The 18,796-nt window shown below is 43.7% G+C and overlaps 1 protein-coding gene and 1 pseudogene across 2 annotated transcripts in view; both read right to left on the bottom strand.

Moving 5' to 3' along the window:
* Positions 1 to 18,796, bottom strand: part of IDO2 (indoleamine 2,3-dioxygenase 2) — a 65,581-nt gene that overhangs the window by 23,532 nt on the left and 23,253 nt on the right. Inside the window, exons 3-6 of one of the 2 annotated variants that reach the window (XM_004592750.4) lie at positions 6,749 to 6,868; positions 3,912 to 4,030; positions 2,014 to 2,028; positions 695 to 794 (exon numbers count right to left, since the gene is read on the bottom strand). In XM_004592750.4, the coding sequence (XP_004592807.2) occupies positions 695 to 794; positions 2,014 to 2,028; positions 3,912 to 4,030; positions 6,749 to 6,868 (354 nt within the window). Of the gene's footprint in view, positions 1 to 694; positions 795 to 2,013; positions 2,029 to 3,911; positions 4,031 to 6,572; positions 6,869 to 18,796 lie in introns of those variants that run through there. The other variant, XR_009246240.1, reaches the window with a different exon arrangement.
* LOC105942203 (RNA ligase 1-like) lies at positions 9,389 to 10,289 on the bottom strand (annotated as a pseudogene).

The following is an 18,796-nucleotide window of genomic DNA, read 5'->3' as shown; positions in this document are numbered from 1 at the left end:
GGAGGTAGAGTTGGCGCCAGTCACATTCCCATTGGTGCCCTTATTGCCCGACGTTCATCTGTCTTCCTGCATTGGAGCAACAGCTTCTGTTGAGGCTGGGACTGTTCGTGCTGTTTGCCTTGATTTCCCACTGCCTAGACCCAGTCCATTTTTTGAATCCACATGGTGAATTCCAAGCTCCATGAGTCAAGACAGAGGGGCTGATATTGTGGGCTGCAATGTAGGGCTCTTATCTCAGTCACCGGCAAAGGAGAAAAGAGAGCCATGAACACCTCTGTGGGGGAAATGGACTGTGGGCAAAGGGGGACAGAGGGATCGAAGCTCAGACTGATTCTCACGCAAAAACAAAAAGGGCTGTGAAGTAAAGATGCTGTTATCCTGGGGGCCGGTAGCTGCGTGTAGCAAGAACATCTCATATGGGTGCCAATTCGAGTCTCAGTCTTCACTACTGATCCAGCCACATGATAACGTGCTTGGGAAAGCAGTGGAGGATGGCCCAGGTGCTGGCCCTGCACCCACGTAGGAGATCCAAAAGAAGCTCCTGACTTTGGTCTGGCTCAGTTCTAGCTGTGACAGCCATTTGGGGCGTGAACCAGTAAACAGAGATTTTTTTTTCTCTGTGTCTCTCTCACGTTTCAGTAGCTTCAATAGCTCTTACTTTCAAATAAATAGATACATTTTAAAAAAAAGATACCATTATTCCGGGCACTGCTGCCTTCTCCACCAAAACCGTCACCAAGATAAAGCCACGCAGGCTCTCTCCTCCGGGGAATGAGACGATGGTCTCCAAGTTCCTAGGGCAGGAACATGGTCACAAGGTTAGCCCTCTGGAGGCTGCCATGACTGCCTGGCAACCTGAGCCGGCTAGATATCTGTAAGTAACCATCGGGTAACACCATTAATTGGTGCTAACACAGCCCTGAGGATGCACTTCCAGCTTCGCTAGTGCTCACACAACAGAGGACAGAGCAGTCCCTGGCCAACTCCTTGCCATGAACGCCCAGAGAGTCCAGCATGGTGCTTCTGGTTCTCTGGTCCCTGCCTGCAGCCGAAGCATGGCGGGTGGAGCTCAGCAAGAGGTGTTGCTGGCTGCTTGACGGACCAGTGCTGCAGACCAGCACAACACCCTTGGCAGGAGTTATAGAGCCCTCCAGGTGAAGGGTCAACCAGCAGCAGGTCCCAGGCTTGCTGTTTAACAGGTAGAAAAGGAAGCCTCTCTCTGGAAAGTGAAGCCCTGCTCCGCGCTGCCCCAGGCTTCATTTTTCATGGAGAGTATTGCTGGGCTCCAAGTCCTTGTGACTCCCATCATGTTGGCCACTTGGGAGGTATGACGGCCGAGCAATAGCGTTGACCCGACCCGCGGGGACAGGTGATGACCACATGCCCTCACGCTACACACTGAGGATGTGCTCCTTGGTCCTAGCTTCTCACGGGGTTATCTGGGACAAGGGGAGGATGGGATCCACTGTGTTCCCTGACCACCAGTCTCATTTGCTCAGGGAGGTGCCATTTGTCTGACCAGCTGCCAGGTTTCCTACGACTCCTGGTTCCTTATTCCCTTTTCTAACCCTCTGTTCTCAGTAACTTCTCACAGTAACCGGTAAGTGGGCATCCCTGGGGATGCTCCTGCAGCCGTGGCCGCTGCCTGCCGAGTGGCTGCTCACAGACCTGGGCTGAGAGGAGAAGTCTCTTCCAGACAGGCAGGCTTCAGAGAGCCTTAGAGACATGGCCAGGTTTTCGTGTTCTCTTGTGACATACTTCATGTGCTTTATTACATACTGACAGGGAAACATAAAAAAGGAAAGCCATCCCTTCCTTTCTGCAAGGCAGAAGTCACCACTGATAACATGTGGACTGTCCCTGCTATTCTGCATGCGTTTTTATGCAGCTGATATTCTGTTGCACATAAGGAAGCCTACGTTAAAATGTGCATATAAGATGGACTGAAAGATACGTGTGGGTTCAGGCTCTTAAGTCATAGCTTAGGTGAGAAAAGGAATTTTGAGAACTCACCTCATTTCCAGGGGTCTAGCCAAATTCCGGTTATTGACAACCACAAAGAGAAAAAGAAAAGACAAGACCGATTCAGCTTGTAAACCAGGTCTACCCCTAGGGCTGCACGTACAGGAACACACGAGCACACTCGTACAAAGCACATGCATCAGCCACATCACACACACATATGGTGGGCTCATGGGCCAAATATCCCAGAGTGAGCCAAATCTGGAGTGCATGGCCCGTGGCTGTGGTGAAACATTTCGCTCCTCTAACATGCCTCTGATTGCACGAACTCACATGCTTCAGTGGAGCTATTCTACTCCTGCTCCTCCTTGCTCTTGGTAGATTCTGCCCTCTCATCCCATTTTTCCTGATGCCCAGTGTGTGTGCTCATGTCATTTCTAGGACATTCTCAAGGACACATCGTGTGGGTCAGCCTCTGCATTCGCAGTGTGCTGCTGTGTCCTGTTATTTCCATTGCCTCTCGCTTTCAAGCTCTTACTCTGTACAAGGCATATGTAAAAGAATCCAAAGTGTAATTATCTAGCAAAAGCAACCGGCGAGACCCAGGACCACATCCACCTCTGGAATCAAACTAGAGTGCACATTCACATGCCAGGAATCTCCCTTGTCGCTGCACTTTCTACGTTGCCTGCTCAGTACGGCCGTCTCCCTCTCCTCTTTCGCTTCTTCCCTTCTCCTCATGGAATCATGAATCCAATTTAGTCACCATTCAAAGACCTGGGACTCTGGCACAACAGGTTAAGTTACTGTCTGTAGCACCAGCATCCCATAGGCTCACTGGTTTGCATCCCAGTTGCTTCACTTCCAGTTCAGCTCCTTGGTATTTGTGCCTGGAAGAGCAGGGAAGATGGCCCAAGTGCATGGGCCCCTGAGCCCACATGGGAGACCTAGAGGAAGTTCCAGGCTCTTGGCTTCAGCTTCACCCAGCCGTTTCTGCCACTTGGGGAATGAACCAGTGGGTGGAAAACTTGCCTCTCAAATAAAAATTTTTTTTTTAAAAAAGGACATGATCAGAATAATGTATGCAATTATATGTATAACTTCTTTCCCTCCAAATTCTTGGCAGATTCGTAGCCTTCAATTTTGTGACAACGAACAAAGTTTCAGAGCCCAGAGGAATCAAAAAGATGAGATGAACCCCCATCTTTCTTCTTCCCAGGGGCGCACTGGTTAGCCCTGAAAGCTAACCTGTCCAATCAAGTACTAATTCCCATCACATGCTCCGGAGTTCCTACAACCCTTCTGCTCTTCACTGTATCCTACACTTACGGCCTTGACTAAATTTACCCGTGGCAATGGAGTCCAAGGGAAATGCAACAGCTTGCCTTCCATTTCATTCTATCTACTGCCTTTCCTTTCTATCAAAACCCACATTCTTCTGCTACAAACCAAGGGTTCTATTTCCAACCCAATGTAAAGATGAGAGGTGGTGTTCACTAGGTGGAAGAGATGACATGATTAACTAAATTCTCAACCTGACAGATCTGGAGCATCTCCGATCCGTCCTAGCCCAATCTCCTGTTTGGGCCACAATATAATGACCACTTACATTCATCTCTGTCCTAAGCTGATTTGCATGGAGAACCTGATAGGCATAAACAACCTGCTGATCAAAAATGTGAGTGCAGCCTGATATACCGGAGCTTGAAAGTCAGCTGTGATGTGGAGCAAACGCGAAAACCAGCTTGGATGAGTCTAGATACAGGATGGACACTCCTGAGCCTGTTTTTTGAGCCTGTGTTTAAATTCATCTCTTTCTTTGGAACCATAAACAGGCAATAACTATGAATGCTTCCTGACCATCACTAGCTGAAAAGTCTTGGGTCTTTGCTGCGGGAAGAGCTGAGCTTCAGTTGGTGCACACATGCAGCCTTTTTTCCTTTCCTTACCCCTCTGGATTCCTCTTCATCCAGTTCGTCAACACCAAGTCCGAGTGGACCAGAATAGGAGGGAGCCCCAAGATGCCGGAGACTTCGACAAATGGAAGGGCCAGATTTCTGGGCAGCACCTTTCAGAAAGAAGCTCAGGCAGTTAGCACCTCCTGGGGAAACAACGGTCATGGATGTTTTTTAGCTCGGAAATCTCTGGCGGAAAGCTTCTTCCATCACCAGAAGGGTCCCACCTTCGCACACATCACACACGCCTTGCTGTGACCAACTCCGTAGAATTGTGATTGATGAGTGTGCACTGCAGGTTGGGTGGAAGTGACAATTCTGGAACGTACTTACACACACAGAATGTACAATAAGCCTTGGAGAATGACTATGCAAAGTAAGGTGTTACCAAAACGTTTGAAGATCAACTTGTGACCGAGTAGACCGACAATAGAAATTAACAGTCTGTCCACACATACTTACCAAGGTGTTTTAAAAATCCTTGGAGAAAACGGAACTTAAAGGTAAGTTTAATTTGCTGGGGGGAAAAAATGCTGAAAGCTATGCCTAGCGTTGTGTTTCGCACTGCTTGTGGAAAATGAAATGCAAAATGTAAGTTTATGCTTTGGAGCAATACAAGTGTGAAATCTGTCAGTAACACCCTCACCACTGCCTGCCTCCTGCCCCAAATGCTGTCAAGGGTTGAGTCTGGGCCAGGACCAAAGTGGGGAGCTAAGATCTCAATTTGAGTCTTTTACATGAGAAGCAGAGACCCAACTATTTGAATTATTACCTGTTGTTTCCCAGGGTCTGCACTGAGCATGGAGCTAGAATTAAGTGCACAGGCATTGTGATGTAGGATAAAGGCATCAGAAGTGGTGTTGTAACTGTGCTGGACGGAGATTGATATATATCAATAACTCTCTCTGTGTGTACAATTACGTGTCGATCACGGAGACCAGAGCACCTGAGAGGGGAAGGAGGAAGACAGACCCTCTCGAGTCCAGTGGAAGCCAACACTGTCAGCCGCTTCATCCATCAAACCCAACAACCACTTTCAGCAAGCTACCCCATCACACGCGGAGTCACCTTCTTCTATCTGAGGATTCCTCCAACAAGCCTTACCTGCTCATGGTCCCCCCAAAAAACATTTGGACCCATGGAATCTCTACTCGTGGTCAAGGCTGAGCGAACATCAATGCCAAAACGATAATAACAATCATAACAATGGAATAAAATAGACTAAAATAAAATGAAATGCCATCCTCCCACTGTCTGTCATCCCTTCACCCATTCCTTCATGTGCCTTTTCATTTCTCCTCAAGAGAGAAATACCTGCTAAGAGAGCTTCACTTTGGCCCTTGTTTTCCCTTAGACGTTTAGTTTGGAAAACATGGAAATACTTTAAAGAGTTTTGAAATTGGAGCCTAAGACAAGCTTTCCTCCAAAGGCAGGAGATGGAGAGAAGATGGAAAGAAAGAGAACATTTGAACCTGTGTGAAGGCAGAGGGGAATGGAAGGGCAGCTGGAAAGGCAGAGCTTCCACGGCAGCCAGCCTAGAACAGCCTGGACACAGCAGGAGCAGGAGGCCGCCTCTCCCATCACCCTTGTCCACTCCTTGCTTGGAACAATTGGAGGGCAGATGGTACAGGAGCACACACACGTGTGGGGCTGGGCATCAGTCTTGGTGACATCAGACACCGGGTGGCAGGACTGACACAGAAGATGCCCAAGGCAGCTCTGCACTTTCCTTTTCCTAGAGGCTGAAGCGTTTATCAGAAGGGCACACAAGGGACCATTGACTCAGCAAACACAACGAGTGTCCTAAAACAGGGCACACACTTGCTTACAGGAAAGGGATACTGATAAAGAATCTACAACGCGGGACACAGAGCTCGGCTGGATCCTAGGCACAAAGCAATGTGATTCACGGGTCCTGGAGAGATTTTGAAGTACTGTTGAGACAACTGGCTAAAGGGAAAAGCAGTGTTGGAAAAAGATCAATGTTGCAAATACGGGTGTGTTCTGTGGAGAGAACGCTGTGTTTATGAGGTTGGGAGGGCTGCATTGTAAATATGACTGTCCTCTCCATCCCACCCTCGGACTGTGGCCAAGGAATTTAACTTTTGTACTCTTCTGTCATCTATACAGTGGGAATAATGTGATGTTGGCCACTTTCTGACTTTCTGACTAGGAACCTGTGGAGAAATCCATGTTTCAGAATCCCCCTTTCAACGTAGCTTTTTGTTTGTGGAAAATGATGCCAGAGAAGGCCTAACTACAGGTCCAAAACCTAACTAATAGGGCTGGTGCGGTGGCTTGGCAGGCCAAGCCTCCACCTGCACTACTGGCATCTAATACAGGCGACAGTTCATGTTCTGGATGCTCCACTTTCCATCGAGCTCCACGCTGATGGCCTTGGGAAAGCAGCAGAGGATGGCTCAAGTGCTTGGGCCCCCTGCACCCATGGGCGAGACCCAGAAGATGCTGCTGGCTCCTGGTTTTGGGTGAGCATAGCTCCAGTCATTATAGACATTGGGGGAATGAAACAGTAAATGGACTATTCCTCTTTGTGTCTCTCCTTCTCTCTGCGATTCTGCCTATCAAATAAACATAAAAAAAAAAAAAACACCTGTCTTAGAGAAGTAATAATAAATGGAGAAATGGTTGCCAGTAGAAATCAAAATTGGCCTTCCTGGCAGGAAACAGAGTCCTTCATTACAATGGAGTCTTTCTGCTTCCTTCCAACGGGCAACCAGCAAGAACTGAGCAAAGCACCCATTTTGCAAGATTCCAGGACCAAGTACAACGCAGCTGCAGGTGCTGGTGCCCTGCCAGGTGGCACATCTTACCTCTGGGGGCTGAGCCTCTCCTTCCTGCCACACGTAGCCCATGGTTATAGAGCTCAGGAGCAGATGTGCCAGGCGCTGCTCTCGGTAACTCCTCAGGAACTCGCAGCTCAGCAGGGGCATCTATGGGCGGCAGAGTCCCAGAGGTGGTCAGGGGCCAGAGAAGTGGAAGGGGTCCTGGTGTGCTCTTTCAGGTGTGAGGAAACTGATCTGTCTCAAGGCAAGAGCCGCATACCTCCACGTGTTATCTGCTCCCACCCCCACCTCCTTCCACCTGCCACCCACACTTTCATACGTGAGTGAAAGCCCTGTCGTTCGTGCGGTGACCTCAGTGACCTCCCAGCTCATCCGGCTGGTCTTGCACAGCGGCCTTCGCCCACGCGGGATGCGGTGTCTCCCCAGCGTCCTGTTGCCCGCATCTCCCGTTGGGCTGCCAATGCCGGGCGCGGGACTGGGGGAGATGCTGTGGGATGCACCTGCTGAGCGAGGTGACAGCAGTTGCTTGCGAAGAGTTTGTTTGCAGCCATTTACTAGGCTAGCCCGATGGACCATGGTGGAAAGCAGGGCTCATCAAAGCCTCAGGGCGAAACTGAGACCCACCCGGGGTTAGGAGCCGGGTGAGCTGACTTCATTCTGCTCTCTGCTAGCTGCGATGGGGTTCACGCTCCTGTTTCCTTTCCGTTCTGTTCAATTTTATATTCTATCCTTCCTTTCCCTTTTCCTTCCCTTCTCTTTCCCATTTTACTGTTGCTGTCTTCTATTCTATGTTCTGTTCTATTCTATTCTATTCTATTCTATTCTATTCTATTCTATTCTATTCTATTCTATTCTATTCTATTCTATCCTATCCTATCCTATCCTATCCTATTTTACTGTATTCTACTCTGTTCTATTTTCTATTCTATATTCTGTTCTAGTCTACATTTTATTATTCTACTATATTCTGTATTCTAGTCCATTATATTTTCTGCCCTATTCTAATCTATTTTGCATTCCACTCTGTTCTTTCCCATTATATTTCATATTCCATTCTGTTCTGTTCTATAGCATATCGTCTGTATTACGCTATCATCCTATCCTATCCTATTCTCTTTTCCTATTCTATTCTATATTCTATTCTGTCCTCCTGTTCTCATCTGTATTTTTTATTAAAGGGTAAATTTATTTTTAGATTGTAACACACATAGCTTATTACTTGAATACTTTCTTAATTAGCTTTTGGGGATGATGTTATCACCCTGAAAGTTTTATTATGCTTTACTTCTTTTAAGGCAATGTAATTGAACAACACAGCATGGATGCAGAAATGGAATAGGCTATTCTAAATAATCATTAAAGCTCAAATTCTCTATCCCCACCAGATGCCTAACTTAGAGAGTCAGAAGTCCCAGGAGTTCCCTGATCATAAATATATTTATGAAAATTGACCACCACTCATTAACAATTAGAATATTTAAAGAGGAAATGTAAACAAACTTAACTCAAATGGAAATGTAAACGAAGTTAAAGAATTCAACCAAAATACCCATGGCGTGATTAACATTTTTTCATTTCTTTCAGTAAGTATGTTATGTGAAATACTACCATAATCTAAAAGCTGAACAATTTGTTCAGTCAAACTCACAGAATACGTCATTTGACAATTATGTTGCTTATATTACAGTGACACCTTATTAACAATATTAAGAAAATACTGCACGTATAACATTTACTATTTAGGTTACATTGGCTTTCTTATAATTAAATGTCTTTAGTTCAAATACAAAGTGTATTCATGTACATGACTTTTAAAGGCAATATATTTCTATTAGGATGAAATTAAATAGCTCAAGAAAAAACTGGAAAATTTTGATCCTTCATTTTTTGAAGAAATTGAAGATCCAAAGTATAAGTATAAGGAAGAAGTTTAAAAAAGATGTATTCTCTTAGAAGAAAAGCTAAAAAAAATTCTGAGCAATTTGGTGTTACATTAACTAGCCTTGTTGCTTCTGAATGGTATGAAAATGGAAAATGCAGCCCTGATAATTTCTGTAAATGTTAAGATCCCTCAATAATAGTAGTTTTGCTTATTTACAAGTTAAAATTCTGCATGATATTAAGCAAACCCCAACTAAAGCATTTCTTCCTCTCTATATAGTACCATTACAAAAGTGAATGAAATTTTCAGCAAATAAAATTCTGTGGAATTTTAACTTATTAGAAAATTATATTTTGAAGACTTAAATTTTTCAAATAAGCTAAGATAAAAAATTTCTCTATGTTCATAGTGTTTGGATTCAGTTTTTTTTTTAAAGCTTTAACAACTGTAACATTCACAACTAGGATTTTGTATATGCTTATTTATAAGTAAATATTTTCAGATGTTTCCATTTGCCGTCCTTAAATGTTCACCCAGTTAGAGTGAGCAGAATTTACCCTTTGGACAAGCTTGGAGGTACTGTTACATACATTTTTATGTCCAGGGATTAAAATTTGTCAATGTCAAATAAAATTTTGAATGGGTATTTGCATCTGGTACATCATTTTTTTTCAAAAATTAGAAAACATATTGATATTTCACAATCTTTTCACCTTTTGAACACAAAATATTTAGGATTCAAATATAGTAAGAAAGCTAATTTTAATTATATTTCCATTTATACATCAAGTGTTATCTTTGAGTCTACCAAATTTCTGATGATCTATTTTTGAAAATTAACTAAACAAATGCCTAGTATCAAATGTGCAGTCATATTTATTCAAGTTCATGTTGACAACAACTGGTTTTGAATTTATGTATATGTCTGGAATTGGCCAGCGTAAACCAAGATGATGCTGATGGACATTAACAGCCATTTCCGAATGCTATACTATTCTTTCAATTTTGCCTTCTCTGCAACCTTCAAACCAGGGCAATAGATCACTGTGCTTCAATGTAAGATTTCCTATCTGAAATACTCCTTGCAGTATAAGAAGATGCAATAGATGCTTCCTGCTCCCCAATCCATATAGATTTCCATTGATATTTGTTCCTCGGAGCTCCAGTGTTTGTTCTGAGATCTGCTAGTGGCACTGCACTGGCTTCCAAGGGCCCAGGATCTGCAGGGTAATGCTTTAACACCAAGGCAATTCAAAATTCATAATTAACCACACAAGAACACACACTGCTTGTTGTCTTTTTCCACTGGTACCCAGCCAGGAATGTGTCCATTTTCATCAGAAATCAGATTCCCATTAAATTGTCCTATTTTCTTTGCTGGTATCCAACACTGCGGATCTGGTTTGAAGTCTTGTTCAATATTCCCCCCAAAAAAATTCGTTTGAAAGTAAAAAGAAATAAGTCTTTTGTCAGCTTGTTTGTTGGATTTTCTACTGAGTAGAGCCCAAAGTATGGCTGAGCTTTGTAGGTAGTAACATAACAGCATGTTCCATCCACGTTTTCTGTTGGAATTGCACTATTAAAGCCTCATGACTTAACAGTTTCTGTTGCCAAAACTTTAACTGGTTAATGCTCTCTTTTAGTGGAGGGCTCCTCTTTGACCTCCGTCACAACCACACATGGCATTTTCCACTCACTGAGCCCAGGCACCTCATGTTGGGCACAACAAGGCAATTCAAACAGGAGAGCACTAACCTGCCCACTCCTGGTCCAGGTGGGCAGAAGCCCTGTGGCAGAGAACCACCTGCATCAGCCTGCTCAGGCTCAGTGCTCCGTGTCTCCTCTCACCTGTATTTAGTCTCTTCTATTCTATATTTCATTCTGTCCTTCTATGTTACTATTCTAGCTTTTCTATTGTTTATTCTACTCAATGGACTGTTCTACTCAATACTCTGTGTTTTCCTACTGAATTCTGTTCTGTATTCCTTCTCCCATGCTATTCTATTATAAAGAATAGGTGCCATATATTAGTTTCAAATGCTGACTGTTACTTTTTTTTAATGGAATCAGCTTTAAAAGCATGTATGTGTTTGTCACAGTCAATACATCTAAGTGTTATCAACACAAAATCAACAGAAAATCATTAAGCTGTTTTGTCATCACTCTTTCAACTTCCTCAAAATCCAATCAGTGTCTTCTTGATTGGTCTCATTTTCATTTCAAGGGCCACACACCGTGTATCCTGGAGACAAGGAAGGAAGTCTGCGGTGAGAATGTTCCTCTTGATTACAGAGAAACTTCTCTGGAAACTTCTGGCTCATTCTAGAATCTTCCTGTTACATGAAATTAAAACAGAAACAGAAACATAAACATAAAGGGAGACATTTTGTAGTGGAAGTTGATTTTTCCCTTTCCAAAGGTGATGGGATTGGAGAGAGAGGAATAACCTTTTTTTCTTCCCCTCTTTCTCTCAGCTAAGGTAATTGACTGGACTCCTTGTTGCTTCAGTATAGATTGCAAAATATATTCTTTGCAGAGACAGTCAAGTTTGGTTTCACTTAACTACAAAAAAAAAATCTTTCTACATCTCAACAGTGAGCTAAGAAGTTGTTTTTGCTGGTGTGAGGTTATAACTCCAAAAAGGTCTGCAAGTCACCTTTTTCTTATTGCGTGTCTAGGGACTTTCTGGAGAATGGCTTTTACAATGTTGTCATTTCTGAAGTTGTGACAATAATAGGTCCCTACCAAAATAGTAAATACAGATTCATATCTATACAAGTCAGACACACCTTCCAAGTATGAAATGGCTTCTCTTGGGACCAGTGTTGTGGGATAGCATGCAAAGCTGCCACCTGCCAGCTTCCCTATGCACAGCAGTACAAGTCACTGCTGCTCTACTTTCCATCCAGCTTTAAAAACAGTAGAAGATGGCCCAGGTACTTGGGCCCTTGCCACCCATGTGGGAGACCCGGAAGCAGCTCCTGACTCCTGACTTCTCCTTGACTCAGCCCTGGCTATGTTGTGCCACTGAGGATGGGGTCTCTTTGTCATCCACTTCCTCTATATGTAAATTAATGAATCTTTTTTGAAATCTTAGACTTGATACCCCTTTTATGAACAGTCACCATTCAAAGCTTAAATTGTTATAATCATCTAGCTACATAAATATCTATAAATTATAAAAACTCAATGGTTTTATGAAGAGTCAGAAAGTAGTCTGTTAGGATCTCTGGTCCGTGGTGAAGCTGTGCTTCTCCCGTTTTTAACCCTTCCCAAAGCACCTTCTCCCCTTGGAGGGCAACCAAAGGACAGAATCACCATATCAATTTCCCTTCTCTTATCATAATCAGAATAGGAGGAGGAAGTTACCAGTCCCACCATTCCATTGTTTTTGGTTCTGGACAAGGTGCTCAGCTTTCCTGCCCATTATGAATGAGGTGTTTTTTTTCCCCCTCCTTCTTCTTTTTCCTTTATGTGACTCCCCTGAGAGGGTGCATAAAAGACACCGTTTCTACTATACCTAAGACGTTTCCTCCCTTGGAGCCCCCTCCTATCACTACGGCAGGAGCCCTTTTCTCCCCTTTTCCTTAATAAATCCTGATTTGCAAACTAGAGTTGTTCAGATGAAAATTCTTTTGTGTGAGATAAGAAATAAGATTGCTGCCATGTTTTGCATTGCATTCTTCCCTGGAACAGTTTCGCTGCTGTGACATGGATTTTGCCAGTACAAGCTGAGTTCAGCTCCAGCCAGCATCTGAACATCCTGCCACCTCATTGAATGGTGAGCAAGTGGACTGTTCTCTAGCTTCTGTTCTTTGGAGACTCTTGTTCTCCACCATTAGTAATTCTCTTTCAGAAAACACCAGATTGATTCCTGTCAGCTCTAAACACCTTTGCTAAGGTTTATTATTGAAATCAAGCTTGCTGTCAACCCGAGGTTAGAACAACTTCTTATCGAGGCAAAGCAAGGATCTAGTTGATCAGACAGGAGTCCCAGATGTAGCTGGCACAGGAAATGGGAACTGATTACTCTTGGCACATGCTGTTATGATTTGTAGATCCTCAAAGCAAGACCAGGATATATCTGACCAGGCAGGAGTTCCAGATCTAGCATGGCACAGGAGACAGGAACATGCTGTTCTGATGGACATATCCCAGAAGGAGTGGAAGGCTGAGTGACCGTGGATCTAATTATTACCCTCACCTTCCTACCTTACCTGTGGGCTTCAGTGCACACCTGAACGCCACAGGCTGGCTATAGGTTCGAGAGACATTTCAAACTTGGGAGAGATAAGAACTGAGGACTCTTCTGTTTCTGTCCTCTCATTTCAGACAGGAAACAAGCCATCCACCACAAACACCCTCTTGGGGCTTATTCCTTTGACTCCCCCAAGAATCTAACGAGAAAGTGTGTGACCTTTTTCTACACCACAGCCTGGTCCTGCTACAATCTATAGGATGAAAAGAGTTAGTCTCACCTTGGCCCTTCCCTGTTCTGTCTTGCTTTTAGCCAAAGTCTCTTGGCTGTATCCCTTCAGGCATTATCAGAAATATCTAGCAGGAGATACAAACTCATTTTGTCTCTCATTGGTCACTGATCTCCAGGACAAAAGGGGAATGATGCTAGTTAACCACTGGCCAGGCCGGACTCCCCACCCCAGCTGGGGCGAGTCCATGAACCTTTCCTAACCTGGGGGATGCTTTTTTCCTCCTTTCTCTGCAGTTTCTCTGCAATCATAACTGACTTCAGTAATGAGCTTTCATGTGTCTTGTAAGGCTCCCTGTGCTTGTTACTGGTATTGAATCCTGAAAGAAGTTAGTTACTCACAGATAAGTTTAAAAATATTATCCTAATCGGATCAGATCTGGCCTGTAAGATTTGTTAAAATCCTCAGTTAAATGCACTTTATTTTTGTAAAATTTTTTGGACCTCTGAATTCTTCAAAGTTGCAAACCAACTCTCCTGACTTTGTGGATGCCAGTAGGATCCCTGGAACTCTCACAGAAAGAGACTAAACTTGGATGATATGACAGTCATTTGAGTTAACACAGATCATGCAAAGTACATTGTAAGGTTATAAAATTATGCCAAATATGTTGCCCTAACACTGCTTATACCTAGAGTTGTGTTATAAAGAGAAGCAAATTCTACCAAAGTCATCAAATACTCACATGGTTATATGGGCCTTTGGTAAAGTTTCATAAGTGGCTAAAGTGTATTAGTGCTTATGTTTGCTGGTCAAGATGTGTTCTAATTGGAAAATTGTTCCACATTTTGGGTTAAATGCATGTGTTTTTATCTGCAAAAAGCATTGTAAGATATTTTGTCCTATAGGAAAACAGCAAATTCTTAAAGGCTGTGTGGTATAATTGATCATATTGTCTACGACATTTTAAATATTTATCTTTGTTACATGACCCTCTGTTAAAGCAACACAGTTTTAATATTTCCTTTTAAGTGATTTTCAGCTTATTGGTGACTAAATCTAGCTAGCTGCAGTAAGTTCTGGTCCTGACTGTTAAGCAGCATCAAGGTATGATATAAACCAATGTGCTAGCTCTTATTCACGTTGTTGTTCTTCTTTTTCATTTTTTAAATTTTGGTGACAAACCAGATACATAGTTTGGGTCCTACTGAGGAAATCTTTGTGTTCTCTGTCTTTCATCGAATTCTCTTTGTTTAGAAATAGCAAAAGTTGTGTACTTATTGAAAGCATTTGAGTGATCACTTTGTGCCGGTTAATATTGTGCCTTCTTGGCATCCTTGACAGTCTTTTAAAAGCTCAAAAGTTTCAAATGTGTGCACTTTGGTATTTTCCTTGAGGCCTCCTGGAAATGTCAGGGAATTTTTCTCTCATTTTGTAGAGATGACCACTGATTAAGCTATTTGGATTATATTAAAGATACTGTCAAGATGTGAAGTGATACAAAGTTTAGGTTATACTAATGAAATGATCAAACAACTGCTGCTGATACAAATGCCCAAAAGTCACAAAAGTCTAATGATGTTGTTGTGTTATTACTCACAATTGTGATCCTAGTGAACAAGGCCTAGAGGCCTAAAAATTACAAGTGTGTGCAAAATCCTACAGATGGTTTCACAGTGCTGTGTGAAATATAGATGTCTCTACATGTTTGTTGGTTTATAATTCTAACCATGGATGCTTCATCTTCTAGGTTCCAACAGACCTATTGGATTCATTACAGATAAAGTTCAACAGTAAACCATAGGTATGGGTTATTCATGTTGCTGAGATCCTTGGAGATCTGAATGTCCTGAACTTTGGGCTCAGCCATGTCCTATTGGATCTCCCACATGGGACTGAAGCAGCCCAAGGCCTGCCACATGCTCCAGTGACACAATGGATCAGCATCCAGGAGTCCCGGGTGGTTCTCAAAGTGGAAGGGAACCCATAAACTTCTTTTTGGACACAGGAGAGCAACATTCTCTGTTTTCAGCTCTGGCTTTACTCCTTGCCCCCTTCACCTTACAGCAACCATAAAGGTCTCTTGGGAGCCTCAAATTAGCTCAGGTGATAGAAATAGTTCAGAATATCCAAGGGGAAGTGACTGGCCTCTAACTGCTCAGCCTGTGCTTGGCAATCTCTCTCTTTAGTTTTTGCTAGACTTCGCTGGGGTAGGACACCCTCACTGCCCTGATGCAGAGTTCATGTCTTCCTTGCTTGCCAAGTTATTGGGGATTTCTCTGCACATGTACTTTGGACTCTTTCATTCTCCGATTGTCAGTATGTGGCTTGCTAAAACTGTACAATTGTTTAGTCACTTGCCACTGTGCTAAAGTGTGTGAAGTTTTGTGAAACCTTGCTAGAATACTATAAAATGCTGGGTTCTTGCAAATCACAGCTATCCTAATTGTTTTTCTGTCTACACTATGACTCATGTAAGACTTACAACGAAATGTTTTCAGTGCTACGTTTCATGTTCTAGTCTAAATGTCTTCCTCAGACTCAGGGCTTCAAGCATATTAAATGTTAAGTTTATATACTGTACAAGTACTTATTTGTCTTTTAAAAAGTTTTTTTGGGGGCAGGGGGTGGAATTAGATTTGTTTAGAGAGAAAGAAGCAGAGATGGAGAATCTTCTATCTACTGATGGCGGATGGCCAGATGGCAGCAATGGCCAGGGCTGGGCCTAACTCAACTAGAAGTTAGGCATTTCATCTGCAACTCGGCACTTGTAAGGTGAATGACAAGAGCCTTCCTAGGTCAACAGGGAGCTGGACTGCAAGTAGAGCAGCCAAAACTCGAACTGGCATCAAAATAGGATCCCTGGCATCACGAACGTTGGCTTTGCCCACCATGCCACAGAGCTGACCCCTTCTATGTTTTTTAGTCATGTGTTTGGAGAAATTATCTAAACATTTGTATTAGTCAAGTGCATTGGAAAGATATTAAGGAGTCATTGTTCATACTTTTTTAAAAAGTGAAATCCGAATCAATTCCATTTTACTCTTAAGCCACCTATGACTCTAAGTGTCCGCCAAAGGGGTATTGCAATTTGTGGAGTTTTTTTTTTAAGATTTACTTATTTTTATTGCAAAGTCAGATATACAGAGAGGAGGAAAGACAGAAAGGACGATCTTCTATCTGATAATTCACTCCCCAAGTGACTGTAATGGCCAGAGCTGAGCTGAGCTGAGGCCAGGAACCCAGAGTCTCCTCCGGGTCTCCCACATGGATGTAGGGTCTCAAGGCTTTGGGCTGTCCTCCACTGCTTTCCCAGGCTGCAAGCAGGGAGCTGGATGGGAAGCAGGGCTGCTGGGATTAGAACCGGCACTCATATGGGATCTTGGCAGATTCAAGGCAAGGACTTTAGCTGCTAAGCTACCAGACTGGACCCAATTTTGTGGATTTTTGTGTAAATGATGTAAGATAGAAAATGAAAGGAAACTCCTGTGTGAATTTCCTTGGTAGGGCTAATGTTCATTACCAGTGAATGCTTGTCTTCCTCAGTGAGTCTGCACTACTATTTTGGCAGTTTGCGGTTGCAGGTTAGGACCTGTGCCTGTCGTCTTGAGGTGGGGAGGCAGAGGTAGCATTTGAGGTGGGGAAACCTTGGACTGCTAAGGCAGCCAGAGGCAGAACTAGAAATGCAGTAAACCTAGGGAAAGCATGCCAAGCTTTCCAGTTGATCACTTTGTTGTAAAGGATTTAATTATAAGACTTCAAATGGCTCTTCTATTTTATTGTATTTTTAACATTGCTTACACAACAGAGGATGCATGCCTGTGTGAGTCTTCGTTAGGGTAGAAGGGCCAGGTATGGAGGAACATGAGCGGGACAAAATCTTCTTTATCTGCAGGCAGAGGAAGCAGAGGGGGCCTCGTGGCTGTCAAATCTCACCAGCATCTGGGGGTGGGAGGAGGGAATGGTAATCACCATTTTGGAGAAAAAGCTTCCCATCCCTGACTGGGTAGGAGTCTGGTTCCTATTGCCGTGAAGCCAAACAGACCTTCTGCTTGGATTGGGCTCAGATATCTTAGGGGGGCGAAGGGTGCCCTAGATTGACCCCGAGTTCCAAGAAGCCTATTTGAATACTTTCACGACATATGATGCAGCTGCCAGCCACTCAGACAGGAAATCTGTACTATAGAAGGAACACAAAGGGGCAGTAGCTGGATTCAGGAAATCTCCACCTAGTACACTTCCCCTTTGTTAGAACGCATTTCTCTCCCCTTAAAGAACCCAATTCAAGGTAAACGCAGCCCAGCAGTGGGGTCACTACGCTGGAAGCAGGTCTTTGGACTGCATTTGCTTTTCCTACCAAACATTTGCTGCCCGCTGGTCGTTATCCCCCGACTTCCTTCTGAATTCTTTTTGAAGTCCAACTGAAGCACCTGAGTACCAGGCAGTCCCTCCCTGTGCAAGACCATCGCTCTCTCTTATAGCAAGCACACGGGATGAGGAGTTTGTAGGTGCAATGTGAACCTTACTCTGCGTCCACACAAGAATTGGGGTGACATGGCATGTCGTATTTTCCCATTCAACGCGTGGATGTGCTTCTTACACATTTTTTTACATATTATAAACACTTGGGGCTTATGTCATATCTATACAAATTAAGTAACCGTATGATCTGTTGATAGCTTGAAGATCATGTCCAAAGACATATATAAAAACAAATGCATCATCCAACCTAACAAATGCAAGTTGACCAAAAACGTTTTCAAGTGTGAGCTTCTACTGGTGACCTCTCCCTGCCTACTTCTCCGGAGTGCTGATTTCCTGCCTCGTGTATTTATTCCCTTGCTGTTTTAAAAAAAAAAAAAAATTGGGGAGTGCGAGTGAGATCACACCAGACATGTCTAAGGTTTATGAAGGAGTTTTTATCAACCAAGCTTGGTGATAACAGAGCACACTAGAAATAGCAAATCATAAGTCCATATGGCAATCCAACCAATCATAATCCAATGAATCATAATCAATCCAAACATAACCCCAAGAGGAACAAATGGTCATTACCGTTAAGTCCATCCATTAAGCTGAAGACCCATGTCCCAGCTTTCTCAACAATAAGTTATCCTAACAGACATGCAACAAATAACCTGGACATACTTACAAAGCTGCAAACATTCACCCCACCTGGCCTCTCTGCCCATATTCTACTACTATCAGGCCTCACCTCTCCTGGAACTTGCAACAGCATGCAAACGAGAAACAACCTTGCTACTTCATTGTTCTCCCTAAGCAGTAGACAGAGGGAGGGGAACACAGACACAGAACGGTCATGCGCAGGGTATTACCGGTCCCGGGGAGGGCCAGAGCAATGGAAGCAATCAAGAGAGCGAGCCCCTCCTCATCATAAGCCTTTATAAGGGCTTGTGAGGGGAGTGGTTACACAACAATGCAATACTGCCCCCTCTCAGATGATAGGTGAGAGTCACAGGTGGGCAGGAGGGAACACCTAGGTGGTGGGGGAGTGGCTGAGGGCCTCCATTGCCATTAGACCCCATCTTCAGGACAGAGGGTGGGGGACACAGTCACATTCCATTTGCCCACTGTCAAGGGGTCCTGGCTATCACTGGCGGCACCCCCTAACAATTCATATGTCATGTGAAATCCATGTATCTATGGCCACTAAGCAGCTTGTTATGTAGCTGGAAGGAACTTTCTGTGATCGATCCATACTGAATGCATTCTGTCACTGATTCCTTTCCCACGCTACCTTATGGT

The sequence above is a fragment of the Ochotona princeps genome, chromosome 11 (assembly GCF_030435755.1).
Source record: "Ochotona princeps isolate mOchPri1 chromosome 11, mOchPri1.hap1, whole genome shotgun sequence".
NCBI classification, from domain to species: Eukaryota; Metazoa; Chordata; class Mammalia; order Lagomorpha; family Ochotonidae; genus Ochotona; species Ochotona princeps.
The sequence above is the reverse complement of the archived record's forward strand: the minus strand, read 5'-3'. Positions and strand labels throughout refer to the sequence as shown.